This window comes from Myotis myotis, unplaced genomic scaffold, assembly GCF_014108235.1.
Source record: "Myotis myotis isolate mMyoMyo1 unplaced genomic scaffold, mMyoMyo1.p scaffold_m19_p_12, whole genome shotgun sequence".
Taxonomy (NCBI): Eukaryota; Metazoa; Chordata; class Mammalia; order Chiroptera; family Vespertilionidae; genus Myotis; species Myotis myotis.
This window is the reverse complement of record NW_023416316.1, coordinates 41,250,466-41,274,821: the sequence shown is the minus strand read 5'-3', so window position 1 is coordinate 41,274,821 and position 24,356 is coordinate 41,250,466. Positions and strand designations below refer to the sequence as shown.

At 40.2% G+C, this 24,356-nt stretch overlaps 1 protein-coding gene across 3 annotated transcripts in view; it reads right to left on the bottom strand.

The window, feature by feature from the left end:
* TRPM3 (transient receptor potential cation channel subfamily M member 3) overlaps positions 1-24,356 on the bottom strand; it is a 237,081-nt gene that overhangs the window by 107,052 nt on the left and 105,673 nt on the right. For all 3 annotated transcript variants that reach the window (XM_036330860.1, XM_036330862.1, XM_036330861.1), the window contains exon 9: positions 18,385-18,457. In XM_036330860.1, the coding sequence (XP_036186753.1) occupies positions 18,385-18,457 (73 nt within the window). The remainder of the gene's footprint in view (positions 1-18,384; positions 18,458-24,356) is intronic.

Below are 24,356 nucleotides of genomic sequence, written 5' to 3'. Positions count from 1 at the left end.
ATATGTAATATTTTCAACAATAAAGATTAAAAAAAAATAAAATGTTTAAATTTAATAATAAAATATTTATTCATGTTTATCTGTTCCCAGGAAACATTTTTTATGAAGAGTATTATTCTTTTGTGAATACATTTTGCTTTGTTTTTTTTCCTTAGACTATGTCTATATGCTAATCCTTTACTTATTATTTATTACTTAGTGATTTGGGTTATAATGGACGCAGGGTAGCTTTCCAAGCTAGTTATTCTTCACAACTGGAAGGCTTTCTTCTCAGTTACCACAAAGACAAATCCCTCCTGCAAACGTGGCTTAGCTGCATAATTCTATATGGCGCCCACCTTCTGTATTTCCAGGTGGTAAGTCAGGATCAAGGTCTGCTGCCACTACCCAACTCACTCTCATTCTTGCAAAAAGAGAAAACTTTGTGCCTTGGGGTGTTCCTCATCTAGGAATAACATTTTTTGATGGTGCTTTTTGAGGACTGCCACTGCTGGTTTCTCTCTCCTCTCCCTTCATCCTTTCCTCCCACATAGCTCCTACATATATAAATATTTTGGAACATTTCCTAGTTTTACCCAAAGAATTTGCAGAGTTAGTAAGCAAGTCAAAAATTCAGAATGAGTGAAGGCAGAGGAATGCTGATAGAAAGGCAGATTAATATTCAGAGTGATGGGTAAGGGGAAAAAAGGAAGATGCTACCTTGAGGGGCTTGGTGGAGAAGAGAAGGGTTTTCTTAGCTGACAGGGACCCTGACTGTGTTTATAGAAGAAGTGAGAGGGCCATTGGAGAGGGAGGCATTGTTAATGTGAAAGAAGAAAGCAAATACATGATGGATGAGACCCTGGAGAATGGAGGCCAAGAAGAAAGGTCTTCAGAGTAAAGAAGAAGAACAAAGAGGCTGAATGAAGAAAATAATATTCATGAGTGGAAGATAATGATAGAAGAAAACTTGGATGAACATACACAGTATCAGAGAAGTAAGAGAGGTACCACCTGCTAAGACTGAGAAGGGATGGCAGCTTGAAGAGAATGGAGGAACGTGGAGGCTTAAAGAATGAGGCAGTTTCAGAGCAGAGTTAGGACCTGCTTGAGGTATGGATGCCATCCCAAATATGTCATGGCACCAATGGGTATGCGTTTCTGGGAGTATTTATTTAGGGACTTGAGCATCAGTGTTGGGGAGCATTCCTTTTTTTAAGTCTGAGGTTTAAACTAGAGCCCATATATAACTTTTTAAAATGGTTTTGACATTTTATTTAATTATTTTAAAAATATTTTGATAGATTCTTTTTTAGAGAGATAGGAAGGGAGAGGGAAAGAGAGAGTGAATATTCATCAGCTGCCTCCTGCATAGCCTCTGCCGGGGATAAGCCTGAGACCCTATCATGTGCCCTGACCAGAATCAAAACCAGCAACCTTTTGGTGCATGGGACCATGCTGAACCAACTGAGCCACACTGGTCAAGGCAGAGAACAATGTTTTAATTCCCTGAAGGTCATTGAATACCTCAATGGGTTGTAAAGAGCTGTGGACTCTCTTTGGGAGTTTCCAAATAGAAAATGTGAGGTGTGTCATCTGAGCTGGATAGTTTAAGTCTGGTCCTGCTTGATGGACTGGAGTGGCAGAGGGGGCAGGATTTGCTGGCCTTGTAATGTCCTTAGTAGGGCCATCATTCTGTGAGAATAGGATGATGCAATCCATTCCTACATTAGTTGAGGAACATTTCTTGTTGTTGGAGTCTTTGGACCTTTCTGTTTCTTACTTAAAGAATCTTGTCTGCATTAAATAGTCTTCCTAAGGACTGTACTTATTTCCATCAGTTTATTTTTTCATGTAAATATTGCAGCTAAATGTGATAAGGGTCTCAGTCAATGAGAGGCGGCCAATCCATTCATTTAAAGACATCAGATTCTCAAAAAATAAATAAATTTAATAAATGGATATCAGATTCTCTATTTATATAAAAACCAGGAAGGTAAAATGAAACTAATTGAAATGTGACTTGGGTTGGTGATCACGTGACTGGGTTGCTAGGCTACACCTTCGATGCCTCTGAGAGCACAGACACCACCTACCCTGGAGAACCTCTCAGGAATGTGGCTGCTACATGGAGCAAAACCAAATTAAAGGCTGGAAGCAGACACATAAAAAGTAGATGAGGCCTGTGTATAATTTATTCTTTGCTCTGTTTTCTTGCCCTGAATGATAACTATCTCTTCTTGGTAAAAATAACTTCGGTGAACTCTCAGGAGAAAGTTAAAAGGAAGTAGGAAAACTTGCATTAACTTTAGCCAAAGAAATTCAGATTTGGCTTGTAACAGGCGGCTGAAGTGAAACAGCCCTTTGCAGGAAGTTGGGGTTTTCTTTCTTGGCGTATTTTTAATAAATAAGAAAGATAATAATAACTAATACTTCTTTCATGCTTAACTTGTGCCATGAACTGTTTCTAAGTGTTAATGTATTAAATTTACAGAACAAACTATGAGGTGCCATTATCAGTATTTTACAGATGAGAAAACTGAGACACAGAAACTTGTCCAATGTGAAGTAAGTACCTAGGAAGTGCCAGAGATGAGATTCAAACCCAGGCAGCCTGGTTTCAGAGCGGATTTTTTTAAAAAAAATATATTTTATTGATTTTTTACAGAGAGAAAGGGAGAGGGATAGAGAGTTAGAAACATTGATGAGACAGAAACAGCAATCAGCTGCCTCCTGCACACCCCCGCTGGGGATGTGCCCGCAACCAAGGTACATGCCCTAGACCGGAATCGAACCTGAGACCCTTTAGTACGCAGGCCGACGCTCTATCCACTGAGCCAAACCGGTTAGGGCCAGAGCGGATTTTTAATTTTTTTTTTACTCATAGAAACTTAAAAAAATGTTATTGAACTTATGATACCCCAACACAAAGAGAAGTAGGCAAACAGGCTTTTATGTCCTCTCTCTAAAACAACCCACATTGCATGAATGAGGTGAGCCAGAATTTCTCTACTGCTGTGTGATTAGGGCCAAAATTGGTAAAATGGTAAAATTTAAAATGGTAATTTTAAATTCCCCCGAAAAAATAATTGGCATATCACTTACTTTGTATTTCTGTAGGCTGTTTAATCAGTAAAGTGGGCTTGGCATTCTGAAATGCAGAGGTGCAAGAAAATTTCCCCTAAACCCAGGCGCCCCTTTCATTGGTGTGCTTTTAGCATCTTGTTTACTCTTTATATTACAAGTCAACTATGGTATATTATGGCATATACTCCTATCACATGTAAGTCTTTGAAGCCTTTGTAGCACTTAAGAGGTCATTTCTCCCTGATATTAAGAATGATACACACAGGCCTCTGCGAGAACTGAGTGAGATACGGCCAGACTGAAGGCGATACCTGCTGGGCTCAATTCCAATCCAGGTCAGGGTGCCCCTCCCTGAAGAGCGGCTGTGTGCTGAGGGGAAATAGAGGCTGTAACAACTTCTTTGGGTGGAAGGGAATGGCCCTGAGCTTACATAATGCCTGTGGGTGTTTGGAAATGTCCTTATCCTCTCCAAGATTTAGTTTCTTCATGTATAAAACAAGATCAATAACATTGCCCTCACGGGATTGCTTTGGAGGTTTAATAGAATAATAGAGGGGAAATTGCTTTGTTAAAGTAAAACACTGTGCAAGTATTTTCAGTGTTTTACATATTTCCGACAATAACTTTACCAGATTAGTATTGAATAAATGTATCAGGTTAACAATGCTGCCACCACGCAAACACTCCTGGGTGCAGGGCAACGGCCAGCCAGACTGTGATTACGGTTTCTGTTGAGGCCCATGGGAATGATTAGCTCATCGAATTTTCATCAGAGGAGCACTTACTGCATAGTGAAGTAGTCATTCTCGGGGTTAGGAGCAGATAGCCCCTAAATCACCCAGGACTTATAAGCATGTCGGAATCGCCACTAGGATTAGGAGTAGTCCTCTGACAGAGCTTGTGGAGCCGATCAAATGCTATCTTTTGTTGAGGTTTTTTTCTTTAGACACTCCCCTGAGTGAAGCTTGTAAGGTGCTGAGATCGACACGAGAAGAGGTAAATTCGTTACAATGAAAGAGCCTCAATTTAGATATAAATGCTCTGTTTGGATTATAAGAACGTGATTATTTCCTAAGAACGTGAATTAAGAAGATCGATTGTGTATGTGTGCCTGGGCAGCGGAGGCCGGGGACACGGGTTTTTTTCTGAGGGCCACACCACGCTCAGGCAGGAAAGGGCACCCGGCCCCTCCTCTGTGGTGTAACAGGAGACCCCTCCTGTGCGTGGCACCTGCTGTCAGCTGCTCAGGGACTTGCTGCATCTTCCCTGGCCTGTCTGAGGTGGCGCAGGGCTCCCCTGGGACTGAAGGCTGCCCCTCCTCCTCTTGGCACTGTATCCTGCCTGCAGTGACAGCTGGACTCTTTCTCTCATGGGTCCTCACACTTCCTAACCACTGGGTCTAAGCTTTTTTTTTCTCTTCCTTTTCTCTTATTTAATTAGTCTGAGTCTTCTGTGTAAGGTCTCAGAGCCGGGATACTAGATCTTTATGGGCCAAAGCTATACGAAAAGCTTACAAAGTCAGGTTGCCTAGGTAATGACATCTGCTAAGGGTTTCTGCAGTAAATATTGCCACTGTTTTTTCATGCCCTAATAAAATATGCAAGCTGAAAGGACAAATGAATTCTATGGCTTATGATTAATAACACTGTAAAGCATCATGCTACTTCCTTCTTTTTGCTGACCTACCTAAATGGATGGGTCCTCTTTATTGTGCCCTTTCTGCAATAAAAGAAGTCAATACCTCACAAAATCTCCCATTGACATGTTAAAAAACGTTATGAAAGTGTTTCTGTATTATGCACAATATGCAAAACTGAGAAACATTATCAACGTAAGACGGAATAACAGAAAGAAAGCATTCTATTGGATTATTCTGCTTGCTTGTGATATGACAAATATTAATTCATTTCTATCTCTTGGTAATTAAAATAATTGTATTCTCTATATTGTGATTTTTTAGCAGGATTTTATAGAAACATGTTCTGGGACATTTGCTGAAATTATTGCATTGATGATTTCCTAATTTCCGTTATCTTTTTCTTTTACTCATTGTCTCTTTATTTGAAAAGTAGGTAATCCAGGGACCAATTTGTACTGTACTTTTACTAAAGTTATGCATGAAGAGATTTGTTATAAAAATCACAAGTATCGCCCTAGCTGGGTTTGGCTCAGTAGATAGAGTGACAGCTTGCAGATTGAAGGGCCCCAGGTTTGATTCCGATCAAGGGCACATACATGCCCGGGTTGTGGGCTCAATCCCCAGTAGTGGGTGTGCTGGAGGCAGCCAATCAATGATTCTCTCTCATCATTGATGTTTCTCTCTCTCTCTCCCTCTCCCTTCCTCTCTGAAATCAATAAAAATATATTTTTAAAAAATCACAAGTCTCATCACCCCAGTCCTCTTTCCCCATAGTCAACCATTCATTTCTAGTAGCTGATTATTTTGGTTCTCCGTGGTAATTGGTCTTCAAAGAGAGTTTCCAAGGGACTCTATGTCCCAGTATTCACATTCTTGGTATTCCCCAACCCTCGCACTGAATCTGGGCTGGTCTTGTGACTGGCTTTAGCCAATTGAATGTAGCAGAAGTGACACTGCCATTTACAGACTTAAGCCTAAGGGAGGTCTGACAGCTCCTGCTTTTGCCTCCTCCACCTGGTGCACAACTGTTACCTTGAGCCTCTCCTTCCTCATCATCCAGGGATTTCCAACACCTCTCTCCTATGTCGGAGCTCATGTTTCATATGTTCCATGTTTTCTGTTTTGTTTTGTTTCCTCTTTCATTTTTGGTGGGGCCCATGCTCCAGTAATTTCCAAAGAAGTGGTTCATGGGAATTGAAGTTTTTGATGACTCATGTCTGGCAATGTCTTTATTCTAACTTCCCAAGTGACTGGTAGATTAGATATAGAACTTTAGGTTGCAAGTAAATCTTCTTCCAAAATTTTAAGTCATTGCACGATAGCATTCTGTATTGTTGTTTAGAAGTTTAAAACATTTGGGCTCCTGGTCCTTTGCATGTGACTTGTTTTTCTGGTTGGAAGCAATTATAATATATTTGGTCTTACGTGTTCTGCAATATCATGATTACATGACTTAATGTGGATTTACTTTCACCTACTGTGCTGGTCCCTCAGTGGGTTCTTATGATCTGAAAATGTATTCTGGAGTTCAGGGGCATTTTCTGGGATTGTTGCATGGATAATTTCCTTGACACCAGCTTAGTGTTCAGTTGTTTATTTTTTCCCAACCTCTCTGCGAGGGAGGCTAGCATGCAAAAACACAAAATACTGTTCCTGCTCTAATGTCTTTTAATAAATAGTCCTTTACTTTTGTTTTAGAGGGATTTATTGGAGAATAAGCAAATTTATGTGTTCAGTGAACTATATATATCAAGGAGTCACTATATATTTTTTTCTGTACCAAGGAAAATTTAGTCATCATTGATCGTTCAGAAACATGTGAAAAATAAGGGCAGTCTTTAGTATCTGATCCTAACCATAGGTATGTCCAGGATGCACAGCAAGTGTCTTGGATTCAGATAACCTGGGTTCATGTCCAGAACACCATCAATTTCTACCTGTGTGACTCTGACCAAGATACTTAGCTTCTCTGTGCCTCAGTTTCCTAAACTATTAAATTGTTGATACTGATAGTACTTGTCCCACTGTAGCATTGTGAGGATTAGATGAGTTAATATTTGTACTATAGTAAGTGCCATATTAGTTGCTATTATTATATGTTACTTTTACTGTTGTTATCACTACTATTTGTGTTATTAATGTAAACTTCACAAATCATGCTGCTGTCATTTTGCATGAACATGTAATTTAGAATATGCGACAATTAAATTAATGAGTGAGGCTGATTCATTGCTCTCAGGTAGTCAAGGAAGAAAAAGTATGATTGCATAGCTCTACTGGGCAGCCAGCAGTGATGACTTCTTCACCAGCTGAGAATCACTCACAAGCCTTGGGTTTGTAATTAGCTTAATGTGCAGATCACGGAGCCCACTGGCATTGTGCCCATCCTGAGGCATGAGCAAACCGCAGAGAGAAAGGGTGTTCAGTTTCCGTGTAACCAGAGGCATCAGAACTAGCTGTGTGGTGCAGAGAAGGAATAACGCGCCCAGCATCTGTAGACTGGATTCCAGTTTCCCTTCATCCAAACATCAGCCGTGGCATCACAGTGGCCTAGATCTTCATAGCTCTGTCCAGCTTTAAAATTCTACAGTGAGACAATCTGATGGACATGATCATAACTTTGGAACTATGCTGGGAATGGCCTAAGGTCCTATGGTTCATGGTCCTTGCAAACACTTGAACCTACACGTTGCACTTCTCCTGTTGGTGATTATGGACTTCGAGCAAAGAACATTATACTCTCATTCTCAGATGAGAACTTTGAATTGCAAGCCCCACCCTCATAGTTACTACCTATATGAAAGGAGCTGAAGAATCACTCTCTCTTATGGGTTGGCACCAGGATTAGAGAAGGGACGGTCTTTGTTTGCAAAATACCTCACAAAGCTGCTTAGGGCAGATGAGCCCTTCAGGGCTGGGGACCAATAGCAGAGAACAGAGATGGACCGCTCTGAAAGGAGGAGAGGACTTTGCTTCACTCTTTTTAAAAAAATTATTATTATTTGTAAAGCATATTTTTATTGGTTTCAGAGAGGAAGAGAGAAGGAGAGAGAGATAAAAACATCAATGATGAGACTCATTGATCGGTTGCCTCCTGCACGCCTCACACTGGGATTGAGCCTCACTCTGGGCATGTGCCCTGACTGGGACCAAAGAGTGATCTCCTGGTTCATAAGTCAGTGCTCAGTCACTGAGGCGTGTCAGAGGGCTGCTTTACTCTTAAAGAGGAAGCATGAGGAAGAAGCAAATAGTGGGAAAATTGGGAGGGGAAGCCTGCAGGATACTGGGGAAGTCATGGATGAAGGATCCATGGAAAGTCCTCTGTATGAAATAGCCAAAGGATAGCAACATTGGAGATGCCTGCTGTTCAGTTAGAAGTGTTCAGAAGTAAACCTCTCTTCCAGCCGTCCCTATATTTTTAGGAAAGTCTACTATGTCTATTAAACTCTTTGTGTTAAGTGAAGTGTATTTTTGTTTTGAAACTGGAAGGGCTCAGTTTTATATTTTGACTCCTATGATGAGGAACAGAAATAACACACATGGATCAGAAACCAGAAGGCAGGGGTGACAGGGTAAATTTAAGGATTTTAGGAATTTGTGGAATTCTTGGGGATGATGCAGGATTTGCATTTCTGTGGATTATTGAGTTGAGAGGTTAGAGTCCACATTAATGAAATTTCAAGGCCTAAGGAGGCCCAGCTTATGTCTGGATTGTTTATGTGACTTTGGCTAGTGGTTGATTGAGCCAGACTCCACTTCTTTCTGATCAATGGATATTTATGAATGTTACCATATGTTAAGAATTTTTCTGGGTGTTGGGATATAAAGGCAAAGAAGACATAATCCTTTTCCTCTGAAAACTTTCTAATTAGAAGGTGGAATTTGTAACCAGGGTGTTAACACTTTTGAGCTTGCCTGGATATTCTTGGTTTATTCCAGTTGTTCTGGTATAATGATCAATACTGGCCACTTTCATTCCTAAGAGTCTCAGTTTAGAGATAAATTACCTGTTAACCAAAGCACAGAGTTGTAAAGATTACATAGGTGATTAAAATTTATGTGAAATGCTTTGTGAATTGTAAAACATTACACAGATAAAGGGATTAAAAGATTTAAGTTCTTTTATTGCATTCTGCTTATTAAAGACAGAAATGTCTGAAATTGCTGTCTACTTGGTTTCTGTTATTGCTTTGAGATGGATTTGGATTTGCAAGGAAATAAATTTTCTTCTTCATCATCATCATCATCATCATCATTCAGATTATCATTACCTAATGGGATTTTTCCAGGCAAGTACTTTACTTTTTTAAAATTTTTTTTATTTTGTTATCAATTAAGATTGTTACAATGACTATGAAGGAGGTCTGATAATTATCTCAACTTTACAGATTAGGAAACAGAGTCTCAATGAGGTGAAGCAATTTATTCAATCAGGGAGTATGATGCTTCCAGTATGGCCATCATTGTCTCTGTTGAAGGCTGTTTGTAAGGCGGTCTCATTGTGCTAAGCCCATACTGAGGATTTGGGGCAGCAGTGGAGGATAGGATGGAAGGACTTTGTGGGGAAAACCTGGGGCAATTTGGCCTTTACAGAATCATTTTTCCCTAAAAAATAGATTTTTGGTCTTGGTGAAAAAATGGTAAGAATGTTAATTGCTTTAAAAATTCTGGCAGAGACTGGCCGGTGTGGTTCAGTGGTTGAGCATCGAACTATGAACCAGGAGGTTGAGGTTCGATTCCCCATCAGGGCATATGCCCAGGTTGTGGGCTCAAACCCCAGTGTGGGGCGTGCAGGAGGCAGCCAATTAATGATTCTCTATCATCATTGATGTTTCTAGCTCTCTCTCTCTCTTTCCCTTCCTCTCTGAAATCAATAAAAAATACATTTAAAAATTCTGCAGAATTATTCAAGTATAGGCCATTACAAATGGAATAGGCCATAGTGGCTTTGGGATGAGGTAGTAATAAACCAGTGGCAGACATAAGCTTTTGGGACCCATGTCTGGACTCTAACTGCTGATGGCCAATCTGCTCTGTGTCACTGAAGTTAAAGATTTGACTAAAAGAGTAAAGTAAACCATCAGGAAACAAATGCATTCGGGGAAGTGGCCTCATGCAGAGAAGGGCTTAATAAATACTTTGGTAAAGAATCTACAATGTAATAATTACATGATGAGCTTCATTTCCAACTGAAATATTTTACTGTTCAACCACAGTTTACCCCCATCCCATTTCAAATCTAAAATAAAGTGAATATGCCACACATCTTAACTTTGCAGATCTCTTTTGGTTAAAATTTATCTACTTCCATCTGTATAACATTTAATAACTATGATAAGTTTGCATATCATGAGTGATGAAAGTGTTAACATTAATGCCTCTTTTTTTGGCCTATTAAGCTATTCAAACAGTTCCAGGTTAAAAAAAAAAAGATATTAAAAGGAAAGCAATCATGCAAGTGTTGTATTAAGCTGCCTACACACAAGAAAGAGGGATGTGAAAGATGGAACACATAACTAGAAATACATTTTTCTTTTCAAAGTTGGGTCATAATTAATTCCCATAAAACCTATTCATGAGTCATCTTAGCTTAAGCAAGGTAGCTTCTCAGCAAATACTCCAGGATGTTAGCTGCTTATGAGATCTATTTGATGCATAGAATCTTTGAACATAAACTACTTCAGAATGTATTCTAATGTTTTTATGTCACTAGGGACCAAGTCACTTAACAAATAAGATGAATTATTTAGCAAGACTAATTGCCTATTGATGTCAGTACTAGTTTGTGATAATAACTTTGCACTTTGTAATTCATAGAGTTGGAGGAGCATGCATTCAGAAGTAGTTTTGAAATATTAAAAATATTTTTAAAGATTTTATCCACTTTAATTTTAGTTTTCTTAAAAGATATAATTTTAAAGGAAAATGGTTGAACATACTGATTTTCATTGTTTTGTATGATCTAAATTAAACAATGACATTCTTTTTTTTAAAATTTGTTTTATTGCTTAAAGTATTACAAAGAGTAGTACATATGTCTCCTTTTTTCCTCCTTGACCTTCCCCCGGCCTCCCCCACCCCCCAGTGTCTTGTGTCCATTGGTTATGCTTATATGCACACATATAAGTCCTTGGGGTTGATCTCTTACCCTCCCCCCCCCCCCAACCCTCCCCAGCCTTCCCGCTGTAGTTTGACAGTCTGTTCGATGCTGCTCTGCCTCTGTATCTATTTTTGTTCATAAGTTTATAATGGTCTTTATTATCCATAAATGAATGAGATCATGTGGTATTTTTCTTTCATTGACTGACTTATTTCACTTAGCATAATGCTCTCCAGTTCCATCCATGCTGTGGCAAATGGTAAGAATTCCTTCTTTTTTTTTTTTACAGCAACATAGTATTCCATTGTGTAGATGTACCACAGTTTTCTAATCCATTCATCTGCTGATGGGCACTTAGGCTGTTTCCAAATCTTGGCTATGGTAAATTGTGCTGCTATGAACATGGGGATGCATATATCCTTTCTGATTGGTGTTTCTGTTTTCTTGGGATATATTCCTAGAAGTGGGATCACTGGGTCAAATGGGAACAATGGCATTCTTGAAATTTTCCTGAAGTTAGAATATATTGGCTATTCTTTTGGCATTTGACATTTTAAAATTTGATTTCTCAATTACAGCTTACATTCACTGTTATTTTGTATTAGTTTCAGATTGGCATTTGAATTTTTATTTCAAACTTTTTTCTTAATGGTTTGAACAAACTTACAAATGCATATTTTAAAAGGAAGTGTCTTCCCCTACTTAAGTATCTATCAGTAATTAATTAGTTTATCAGTATTGATTAGCATTAATTATGTCCAAAGGACTAACACATGTGAAATAAAATGGTAGAAACTAGATAATTTTCTCTGAACTGACTATATAAGATCATAGGGAAATGTGATTTCCTACAAATTATTTGTTGTTAATTCTACATTCATATATCTCTTGCTTAGATTTTCCAATGGTATTTCTAATCATTTCTTCAATCAACAGTGATCAGCTATTGTCCATGCTTATGTGATTTATATAGATGCTTTATGCTAATATTGCCTATACATGGTATAGTACTTTGATCACATATGTACTTGACTTTTATAGTTAACTAGAGGCCCAGTGCATGACATTCATGCACTGGGGGGTAGGGGGTTCCCTCAGCCCGGCCTGGACTCTCTTGCAGCACTGGGGAATGTCTGACTGCCGGCTTAGGCCCACTGTTGCACTCACCATCTGTGAGCCCAGCTTCTGGCTGAGTAGTGCTCCCTCTGTGGAAGCACACTGACCACCAGGGGGCAGCTCCTGCATTGAGCGCTTGCCCTCTGGTGGTCAGTGTGTGTCATAGCTACTGGTTGTTTTGCCATTTGGTCAATTTACATATTAGGGTTTTATTATATAGGATTCCATAAGATGCTTTCTCCTTTCCTATCAGATTTTCTTAGTGTTTTAACTTAATACTTTCCTTTTTCTGCTCAAAGATCACATCCAAGAAACCACATTACATTTCTAGGTCAATTGATGTGATTATTTTTGTTAAATGTTGTCTTGTGCCCTTACCTACGAACTGAATTGTATTAAACACTACAAAGTCATTGTGAGTATTTTAAATCAGTTTGTATAGTTAGGTTTCCCAACACCTGTGGTTACCTAATGCTTAATATTAATAGAACTATCCTCAAAAAGTTTGTCAACTTTCAAGGCTATAAGGAAAAACAGAAGGATTCTTTTAATTCTATATTTATCAGTTACTTTCTGTATTTATAGTTTAATAACCTGCTTGGGTGTAATTTGCCAAGCTTGAATTCATTAATGCATTTGCATAAATTCTAAACTGTTTAGAGCTTAAAGCATTGTTAGGAATTGCTTGGACACTGAATTTTAAACTTTTTGACATTGTTAGCAAGCATGTTCATCTTCTCTTGTCACTAGTCCAAGAAAAATATGCTTAATGTACATTATAAAGGCAATGTATGTATTAACCTGTTTTAATGCCAAAAGTTTGCTGTTTGTCCACAATTTCTTTAACACCTCCTCAGAAAAGGATTTGTTTGCCTTAATGAATGCCGTTGGGTAAAAACACAGTATAATGAGGGAAATGGGCAGAAGCAAGAACTTCATACACCTAAGTGACTCCAAGAAGAATGAATGTCCACATTTAGGTGGCACATTATGAGGACTTCAATTTTTCCTTAAACACAATAACTTTTCTTTTGTTCACATGATTTCTAAGTGTATTTTCCATGCAGGATAGTTTTTCAACCTTGATGTACAGTGACTGTGTAAAATTTTTCTTTCAGTGGTATCCTATAATCTTTTAAATATGGTAATTCTTGTCTGTTTTGAAGGGGATATGACAATAAATCTACCAGATGGAAGATCCCTGTTAAAAAGTAGAAAAGTTTTAGTAACTTACTCAGTGTGATGGTTTTATCCTTTTTTTTTCTTTGCTTCCCTAGTCTATAATGAAATTGTTATATATGTTTTTTGGTTAATCTCTTTATCCTCCGTAGATTCTTGAATACATTTCAAATAGAAACTCTCAAGGTGTCAGACCTCCTCTGAGTAGGGTAGCCTGAGTTAGCAAGCAAGAATATAGGACTCCCAGTAAAGTCTGAATTTCAGGTAAATAATGAACAATTTTTTTTAGAGTAACTATGCCCCATGCAATATTTGAGACATGATTATGCTCAAAATTTGTTTTTTTATCTGGATGTTCATTGTGCTGTGTTTTTTCTGGCAACTGTACCCTGCACCATCTCCTTAGATTCCCCTGGGTGTGTGTGGCTAGGGGGTGGAGAAGGGAAAAGGAGAAGAAGGGTGTACAGTCTCTAGTCACAGACCACAACTCTCGGAGAATGGTCACTGAATGTGAATGACATATATGATGTCACCTATTCTCAAAGCTACCTCAGGCTATCATTTGCAGAAGGTAGGGCCTCAGATCTCTGTGACAGTATTGATTTTGTTCTCTTTCTCTCTTCATTTTTGAACAAATACTCAATAAGTCTGTATCATAAACAGTATCCTTTAATACATACAGATTCAGAAGAAAATCAAACCCAATGGGATCAGAAAGAAGGGCAGCAAAGGTAGACTTTCCCCAAAGCCACCTGGTTTCCTATCTTCCCTCCCCCCATGCCCCATGGGCTCTGGATTTATGGACCAACCAGTGGTTAGTTTCACAGCTCTCTCCTGCTTCTCCTATCTAACTTCTGGTTTTCTCCGATGATGGAGAGAATAAGAAGTGTGCTATACAAAGATTCCTCATGCATTAGATAACTGAAAACTAAATATTATCGTAGAACAATTAAATTTAAACAACATTACATGCTCAGGCATAATAAAAAAATACATAGGAAGAATAATTTAACAAACTAAAGAATCTGCAACTCATATAAGTATGCTCTTGGCCCCTAAGAAAGTCAGCAAAAGTATATGCTTGATATACTTCACAAACTAACTGGGTCAAAATCAGAGAGCATTTAAAAGCCTTTGCAAAATAGAGTTGACACGCCATAATCTTTTAACAGCATAAATTCCCATTAGCATCAATTGCTACATAAATAAGGTTCATTATAGTGATTAAAATGTTAATTTTTTAGAGCAATCATAATCTCCTTTAATCTTCTATGGCAGTGTTTTGTAAACTTCAGGTTATGATCCATTAGTGGGTCATGAAATCTGTTCAGTGGGATATAATCACATTAAAGATAATAAAAAATATAGAATTTCATTATCCAAAGTCTATGTAAACATTATCTTATATACCTTAACTTCAATTTTCTAAATACGTATGTGTAACTACTTGGTTTTAATATAAAATATATTCTTATGCTCTGTTATGAACACAACAGTCAGAAAACATTACAACAAATAAATTCTAAGACTGATTTAAAGGAGAAGTGAGAAGTGCAATTTTAAATCACAAAATATTGAAAGAGGAAGAAAATATTTTCAATGGACGATATTATGATGAAATATATCACCTGAGGATATTTTTCCATTGCTTTTTAGAGAGAGTGGATGGGAGAGGTTGAGGGGGAGGGAAAGAGAGAGAGAGAAGGAGAAAAAGAGAGAAAAGAGAGAGAAACATCAATGTGAAAGACACAGATTGGTTGCCCCCTGCTCACACCCTAACTGGGGCCAGGAGATCGAACCTGCAACCCAGGTATGTGTCCATGACCAGGAATCAAGCCTGAGACCTGTTGGTGCATGGGCTCATGCTTTAACCACTGAGCCCACTGGCCAGGGCAATAGCTAATATCTATCCTATCTAATAATAGAGAAACATGGTAATTAACCGTAACTTCGCTACCCTTCCCATGGGCTAATCAGCGAGATATGCAAATTAACTGCCAACAAAGATGGCGGCTGGCAGCCAGGCAGGTGAAGCGAACATGAGGCTTGCTTGCTCCAGTGACAGAGGAAGCCAATGTTCCCCACCTGCCTCGCCCTGCTCTAAGCTACACTCTAAGCTACAAAGTTGCAATTATAGAAGCTAAACAAGCTCCAGATACCTGCTTTCAGCCAGCTTCGGCCTCAGAACTTAGAGCGGCAGTGATGGCAACAATGTTTCAATTATAGAAGCTAAACAAACCCAGGTACCTGCTTTCAGCCAGCCGCAGCCTCAGAGCTGGAGCTGGGCCTCAGAGCTAAAGCCGGCTCTCAGCTCCAGTGACAGCTATAGAAGGTAAATGAATCCCAGAATGAAAAAAAGGAGAGGCTGGGAGCTTCAGTTGCCCGCCAGCCTGAAAATGGCCCTCAGGCCCTCACCCAGGCTGGCCAGGCACCCCAGTGGGAACCCCCACCCTGAAGGGAGTGTGACCAGCTGCAAACAGCCATTAGCCCATCATCCAAGCTGGCCAGACACCCAAGGGGGACTCCCACCCTGATCTGGGACACCCTTCAGGGCAAACCAGCCGACCCCCACCCGTCCACCAGGCCTCTATCCAATATAGCAGAGGTCCTCAAACTTTTTAAACAGGGGGCCAGTTCACTGTCCCTCAGACATTCCACACATGTGCACTGCGGGCCCTGGATGAGTCGGCTGCTAAGCAGGACAGGCAGCGGCGGCAAAAACACCCAGCGGGCCGGATAAATGTTTTTGGTGGGCCACATGTGGTCCGCGGGCCATAGTTTGAGGACCCCTGCTATATAGTAAAAGGGTAATATGCAAACTGACCCTAACAGCAGAAAGACTGGGAATGACTGGTCACTATGACACACAATGACCACCAGGGGGCAGACGCTCAATGCAGGAGCTGCCCTCTGGTGGTCAGGGCACTCTCACATGGGAGGAGCTCTGCTCAGCCACAAGCCAGACTGATGGCTGCCAGTACAGCGGTGGTGGTGGGAGCCGCTCCCACCTCCTCAGCAGCGCTAAGGATGTCCGACTGCAGTTTAGGCCTGCTCCCCGCTGGCAAGTGGACATCCCCCGAGGGCTGCTGGGCTGCCAGAGGGATGTCTGATTGTCATCTTAGGCCCAATCCCCCGGGAAGTGGGCCTAAGCCAGCCGGTGGTCATCCCCCGAGGGGTCCCAGACTGCGAGAGGGCACAGGCCGGGCTGAGGAACCCCCCTACCCCCGAGTGCACAAATTTTTGTGCACCGGGCCTCTAGAACATATATAATACCCTAATATGCAAATAGACCAAACGGCGGAACAACCGAACAACTGGTCGCTATGACATGCGCTGACCACCAGGGGATGTGGGTGTAACATGGTGGGCGTCGGCAGCAGATGGCAGAGCACAGAACATGTTGGGCATTGGCCATGGTGGGATGGTGGAGCAGGGGAGTGGGGGCGCCAAACCCAGGTGGGGCGCCGGTTGCTGTCATCAGGGCGAGCCTCTGGTGGTTACTGAAAATTCTTTGCTCCTATGAGCTGCAGTCCCACTGGGCACTCACATCTGCTGCCAGAGCCAGCCCTGCTTGGACCCACTTTAGGCGCTGGAGCCACCACTTGCACCTGCTGCTGGCACCCGGCGCCAGCCCCGATCGCTTGGCTGTGTCAGCGTGTGCGAGCAGTGGCTGCCAGCTCTGTTTGCCCCTGAGGGCTCCTCCACCTCCCCCTGCTCCTGAGGGGCAATTGGGGCAGCAGCTACTGCTCACACCTGCTGCTGGCGCTGGCCCCAGTCGCCTCATGCCCTCAGTGGCCGCGAGGGGGGCCTGCGCCATCAGTGCGTGGGAGCAGGGCTGCTGGCAGACAGGGGACCAGGGGCCACGGCGGGAGGGGCTTGTCGGGGGTGTGGAGGATGGGCTGAGACCTGCCCCTGTGCCCACCGCAGCCTTGGGGCCCACAGTTCCTTTCAAGGTGCATGAATTTGTGCACTGGGCCCCTAGTGTTTTAATAATTGGGCCACTTCTTCATTTTGGTTCAAGATGATAAATATGATGTTCCACATCTTATTACCAATGGGATTGGAATGCCTTGGAGATATATGTAAGTGAGCTCTATGAGGTCAGGCTGTCTGACCTTGGGCATGTTACTAAATCTGTGCCTCAATTTCTCTATTTATAAAATGGGCCTTATAATGAACTGGTCAGACTAAATGAATTTATACATCGAATGCATCTAACACAGTGTTGGGCACCTAACAAATCCTAAGTGTTAGCTATCAGTTTTATTATGTTTTCTTAGTTTTATATAAGACTAGAGTCACGGTGCACAAAATTTGTTCACTCAGGGGCATCCCTCAGCCAGGCCTGTGCCCTCTCACAGCCTGGGAGCCCTTGGGGGATGTCTGAATGATGGCTTAGGCCCGCCTAAGCTGCCAGCCATGAACCCAGCTCAGGCCTTCTGGCTGAGTGGCATTCCCCCAGTGGGAGTGCACTGACCACCAGGGGGCAGCTCCTGCATTGAGCGTCTGCCCCCTGGTGATCAGTGCATGTTATGGTGACTGGTCATTCCATTTGGTCCATTTGCATATTAGCCTTTTATTATATAGGATTAGCAGATATCAGAGAGTTAATTGCCTCAAACTTTTAATTTTGTCTCATAAATGGAGAATGGGGCTCAGGGTTTGCTTTGTGGTTCAACCCATGCATGGTCCCTTAATTCTTCTGCATGTATATATTTTTTAGTTCACTGGTATCAAAAGCTTTCGAGCAGAGGTTTTCAACCTGGGACACATGATACACTTTATAATGTTCAATTATAAAAAGTACAGTAGCCTACTTTTTTGATTTCTTTCTCTCTTGCTCTAAATGGTTTTAGAAATTTTCCATTTTAATATATTATGCTATCTCTATGTCTATCTATCTATCTATCCATCTATCTATCTATCTATCTATGCCATATTGAGTGATTTTTAAAAGTAGATAGGGCAATAATTATTAAATAGCTTCAGTAACTCAGTTTCTTACACATTACAGTAGCCCGTTACTTTATGTAGTTTTATGACTCAGTGGACATGACTGAATTGTAGTATACTTAAATTTTATGAACTTGAGTCATTCTATAACAGCTGCATTATAGATAAATTTAATAGCAGTAACAGTGTCTTACAGGAGAGGTCCTCATGTTATCCACGATAGGATGTGTCACGGTATCATATGGATTTATATCCACTATTAGGGTACATAAAGCTGCTATGTTAATTGATTTAAATTACTTTTGCACTCTCTGGGCGCAGAAACTCTTACCTTTGAGTAAAGCTGTCAGGATAGCTAAATCAATGTCCTGGTGTCCTTCTGATCCCATCCGAAATACTGTAATCTGCAATGTGAGACGTGGCCATTAGCAACGCATTTTTCCCCAAGAGAAATGAAATCATTGAGACCATATCTGAACGCAGACTATTTCAACATCTTTAAGGCAGATTCTTAACCACAGGGAAAGCATACACAGCAAGTATTCAACTGGAGGGCTCTGCAGTTCACTGAGAGGGAGGTGCCTCAGCAGCCTCCTAGCAGAGACCATGCTAGGTAATTACATTGATTACAGTGACAATGAGGAGAAACCAGAAACCAAGGAAAATGTCCTCTTCTAACCTTTCAGTTGTAAAGTGAAAACTTGCCGTATTTACAGAAATTTGTAAACCACAATGTAAATGATGAGATGAGTAATTAAGTGTTTAAAAATAGTGAGTTTGTATGCCCTTCAGTAAATGCATACATGAGTATGTATGTGTGCAATATAGCCATCCATAGACTTACTTCTCAGCAATTGTTACTCAAGGGTTTTAATGTTGTGATGCCTCTGTTCTTTCAATAACCTTGAAACATCTTGAGAATAATTTAGGAGTATATCCAGGGGAGAAAATTATTTTCTGGGGAAGGATTAATACATGATAGATTAACACAAAGTCCCCAAATAATGCTTAAGAACAATAAAGACTTTTTTTCCAAGCCAGAGGGAAGCTATTTAAGGAAGCCAAAAAATTTTTAGAATAGCTACATTGAATTACTATTGTATTCAAGTACTTTAGGCATTGAGTTTTCTGTCTGTAAATGGGAAAATAATAGTGCTTGCCTATTTCCAACTACATAGGGAGTAAACTTTATAGAATTTGTTAATATATAATTCTAAGTTTTTCTACTATGGTGGATAAAACGGACACAGAAACATAAACAGTTAAACTATCAGTTGCCTTAGAAATTTTCTGGTCTAATGCCCAGAGAAAAAGACCCAATGCTTAAGATCAACAACTAGAGAGAAGGACAGCTGTGGCTGGAACTCAATATATCTCAACTTTTTGTCTTGTGCCTTAACCTTTGGGAAAAAGTGAGGGGAAGGAAAAAGACCATATGAGCACTTGTGTGTTGTCTAATTCCTTTGTATCAGTTTATGTCCTGATTATAGGGCAGAGATTTCGAGATGAAATGCCTTCACAGGCACTTCAACTAAAAAATGTAAAAAATATAGAGAGCCAGACAAGATCCATTTATGTACTGTGTTTGGCTCATGGGTCATATTTGAGACTTCTGGTAAGACCCATTTGGTAGAGATGTGCCCCAACTCCATAAGATTCCCACAGAACCTGCTTCTGTGCAACCATAGTTTGGCCAAAGTGCCATTGGACATTGCCGCAAATAGCACTTGATGCCCCCATGGAATCCACCTGGGAGGTGAGAGGCACCTCTTATCTGCTCTGCACTCATGGGAAGAAAACTTGAGATTCCCTGGATTAAAAACCTGGGGTCAGAAGTGGAATTTTGGCTAACTTTAAAAAATATATATTTTTTATTGATTTTTGAGAGGAAGGGAGAGCAAGAGAGAAATAGAAACATCAATGATGAGAATCATTGATCAGCTGCCCCCTGCACACCCCACACTGGGGGATCAAGCCTGAAACCTGGGCATGTGCCCTAATTGGGAATTGAACCTTGATCTCCTGGTTCATAGGTTGATGTTCAACCACTGAGCCATGCTGGCTGGACTTGGATAACTTTTTTACTCTTTAAGCCAGGGATGGTTATAGTCTGAAAGACATTATTATATACCAAGCTGTTAGCAGGCTGAAGAAGCAGGATAACATCTGAGCCGTTTTAGAAGAATTCCGAAATCAGGCATCAAATGGAATTCCTTACACATCTGACCTATTCGTCCTGCAGATGCCTAAATTTCACTGCCTAATTAGAGGTCACATGTCAGATGAAATTCTTCGGAGGCAGCAAATACATTTTTCTTCAAATATAAGATTACCAGGCTATCCTAGAAACACAGTGGAGGAGAGGGAAAGTAAGGTGTATAGTAAAATCTAAAGGATTTTAGGGTGAGAAGGTGGAGACATGGGTATATATGCTGTTGTTTGACAAAGAGCCTGAAATGAAATTGTGTGCCAGAACTTTGCAGTTTTTTTTTGCTAACTGATGGGAGGAAATGGCTGCCCACCTGTCCACATCTCAATCCTTGTGTGCTCAGCTTGAAGAATTAAAGGACTCTAGAAAGAGGGAAAGGAAGCACCAACAAATAGCTAGAGGATCCAAAGATGAAATTTATTTCATAAATTTTGCCTTGAACTGACCTGAGATATTATGAGTTCATTACTACTCTAAAACTTTTTTATTTGACATTTAAACATTTGAAGTACTAATGACACATTTGTATGTCTGCCTCAGGAAAAAACAACATCACAATCAAACAAGAAAAACAGAGTTTTCTGCTACCACTCCCCTGTGTTGGCAGAGATGCAGAAAATCAGGTGGGGATGTGAAGCGAAATGGTAGTTTTGATATAAAATTCCTTGGTTTCGATTTGTTATTCTTTAACAGCACTGGGTTTATTTGCTACTATTTTATTTAGGGTTTTTGCAGCTATGTTTGCAAGTGAGGTTGTCACAATCTTGACTGATTTTGGTACTAGAGTTGCACTAATTTTCACTATGAATTGGGAAGCTTTACATATTTAGTTATGTCCCAGAACAGTTTACATAACAAAGAATTTGGCTTCTGGCAGACATAGAAGTATAAACTAGCTAGCAATGAAGCATTTTTAGGGATGGATAGATAGCTCACTTATATGAATTTTTCAAGTTATTGATCAATTTAGAATTTCTGCTTCTCCTTGAATCAATTTCATATATTTTCTTAGATAATCAAACAATGCATGTTGATTTTAAAATTTATTGTATGTAGTTGTACTTAGAACTCTCTTATTATTTAAATAATCTCCTCTATAATTAGAATTATATGACAGATTGTTCATTCATTTTTACTTTTCACTTGATCAAAATCATGGTCATTTCAAAGAATCAGGTTTTCATTTTGTTGCTCAATAGCATTTGCAGCTTTGCAGGCTAATCATAAGCAAAACAGATACTGCCATTTTGTCAAGAAGGTCACCTGTGGTCCTAAGAACCAGTAGTAAAGTAAATTTGTAGCCTGAGAGAAGGTAAAGAAAGAAAACCTGTGCTGCTTTGTAAATGTGTGCACAAACACATGTCTGAAGGACATGCTGGGCCAATGTCAGGACAACCTGGGGTTTGTGTCTGTCCCAAGATAATTCTGAATTTTGTGTTTGTTTGAGTTAAAATATTTTTTTTTTTTTTTTTTTCTTTTCTTTTCTTTTTTTTAATTAAATCTTTATTGTTCAGATTATTACATTTGTTCCTCTTTTTTTCCCCCCCATAACTCCCCTCCTCCCAGTTCCCGCCCCACCCTCCGCCCTCACTCCCCACCCACTGTCCTCATCCATTGGTGCACGATTTTTGTCCAGTCTCTTCCCGCATCTCCCACACCCCTTTCCCCCCCAGGAATAGTCAGTCCATTCCCTTTCTATGTCCCTGATTCTATTTGTAATCAACAGTTCATTCTGTTCATCAGATTATTTATTCACTTGATTCTTAGATTCACTTGTTGATAGATGCATATTTGTTGTTCATAATTTGTATCTTTACCTTTTTCTTCCTCTTCCTCTTCTTAAAGGATACCTTTCAGCATTTCATATAATCCTGGTTTGGTGGTGATGAACTCCTTTAGCTTTTCCTTATCTGTGAAGCTCTTTATCTGGCCTTCACTTCTGAATGATAGCTTTGCTGTGCCACCCGCCCCGCCCAAGCCCTGCACACAGGCATTTGCCGGATAGCCTCAGGCAAACGCCAGATTAGCACCTCCCTAGAGGACAGAAGTTCTCTCACTGCTGACACAGCTGATTCTCATAGCCACTTGGCCTGGAGGTCAAACCCTCCCTGGAATTAGCTACAACAATCAAGATTTAACTATAAGACTGCGAACCAAGACCACTAGGGGGTGCACCAAGGAAGCATAACAAAATGCGGAGACAAAGAAACAGGACAAAATTGTCAATGGAAGATATAGAGTTCAGAACCACACTTTTAAGGTCTCTCAAGAACTGTTTAGAAGCCGCCGATAAACTTAATGAGATCTACAAGAAAACTAATAAGACCCTCGATCTTATATTGGGGAACCAACTAGAAATTAAGCATACACGGACTGAAATAACGAATATTATACAGACTCCCGACAGCAGACCAGAGGAGCGCAAGAATCAAGTCAATGATTTGAAATGCGAGGAAGCAAAAAACACCCAACCGGAAAAGCAAAATGAAAAAAGAATCCAAAAATGCGAGGATAGTGTAAGGAGCCTCTGGGACAGCTTCAAGCGTACCAACATCAGAATTATAGGGGTGCCAGAAGATGAGAGAGAGCAAGATATTGAAAACCTATTTGAAGAAATAATGACAGAAAACTTCCCCCACCTGGTGAAAGAAATGGACTTACAGGTCCAAGAAGCGCGGAGTTAAAATATTTGAAAGCATTTGCACATGAAGATGCACAACGATATTTTTGTCTTAAGCAATGGCAAATAAAATAGAAAATTACCAAAAACATTACATGGAAGTCAAACCCTCATAGACCTTCCTCTGCCTTTAAGTTTGCATGCCTGCCAGGGGCTGCTCTCCTCTTCTTGTTCCTGTGTGCCTGGCTCTCAGTGCCTCCTGAAGGGGAAAATCCCTGCTTATTTACACAATGCCCAGCCTGGAGATGCTGCTGTAATTGCTATTTTTTTTTTTTCAGTTTTTAATAGAAATTTGTGTTTTCTCTACAGCTTTCTTCTAGGGCCACTTGAGAGGAATAAGAAACAAGAGCCTCCTTTGTCAGATGACAAGAATGGAAACACAAAGGGAAACACAAAGCATCCCTGGTAGGTTTTCTCTGTAACCAGTTTGGCTAATTAAAAAGGAAGCTGCATTTTCTGACCTGCCAATGGAACAACATGACACTTGTTAAATGGTCAAAGGGAGAGCCCATCACTGTCATATTATACCATCACTGTCATATTATACCAACTGACAATGAACCTTACTTGGAAAAGTTTTCTATTCTTTCAAGCTTAGAGGGAGTTGATTCAAAGAGAAAAATGATTCAGTTTATCAAGTCTATTGTTTTTCCTGATAGCCCAGTAATCCCTCTCTCCTTCTTGGACTCATTCAGGCACACAGCCCTGTATCTTCCCATTGAATAGTTGACCATGTTCTCATTGTTGTCCACTGCACAAACAAGTGTTGCTAACTGCTCCGGGGTTAACATATCCTTCAAAAAATTGCAAGATTTTAGGATTATTAATTTTTTTAAACCTGTTTCCAGGTAAGTACGGGTTATCCCTTAATGCCAATTAAAAACAAGTCAATTCTTTTCGATGAAAATTTTTTGAAAATGTAATGGACACATTTGTCATCTTAGACAACATATACAAAATGAAAATCCGTTGCTTTCTTTTGTGACCAGTGTTGTTATCATTGACTCAGGAAAAGTAGAGTGATCTGGCTCTCTTTAAATGGTCCCAGACTGCTAATGTTTACAGCTATTTGTCTGCTACTTAAAGGGTCCTGACTGTACACTCTGACTAACTCTTCTAACAACCCTCATTCATTTTGCCTTCCAGCTTTCTAACTGCAATGGGCAGGAATACCAACACTGAGCAGAATAGCGGTGGTTTCTATGGCATTTAATGCCCATGACTGTGTGGAATTTAGTGCACAGATTGTCTGGTATTGATATTGGCATTCAAATAAGTCTTTTTTTTTTTTTTTTTTAAATGTCTTATTTCCTGGTTCTGAGTAGTTGAAGTTTCTATATAAGAGATCTTTAGGTAAACTAAGTATTATATTTTAGGCAGGACAATATTCTAGTTAATATTTTTTTGAGCTCTT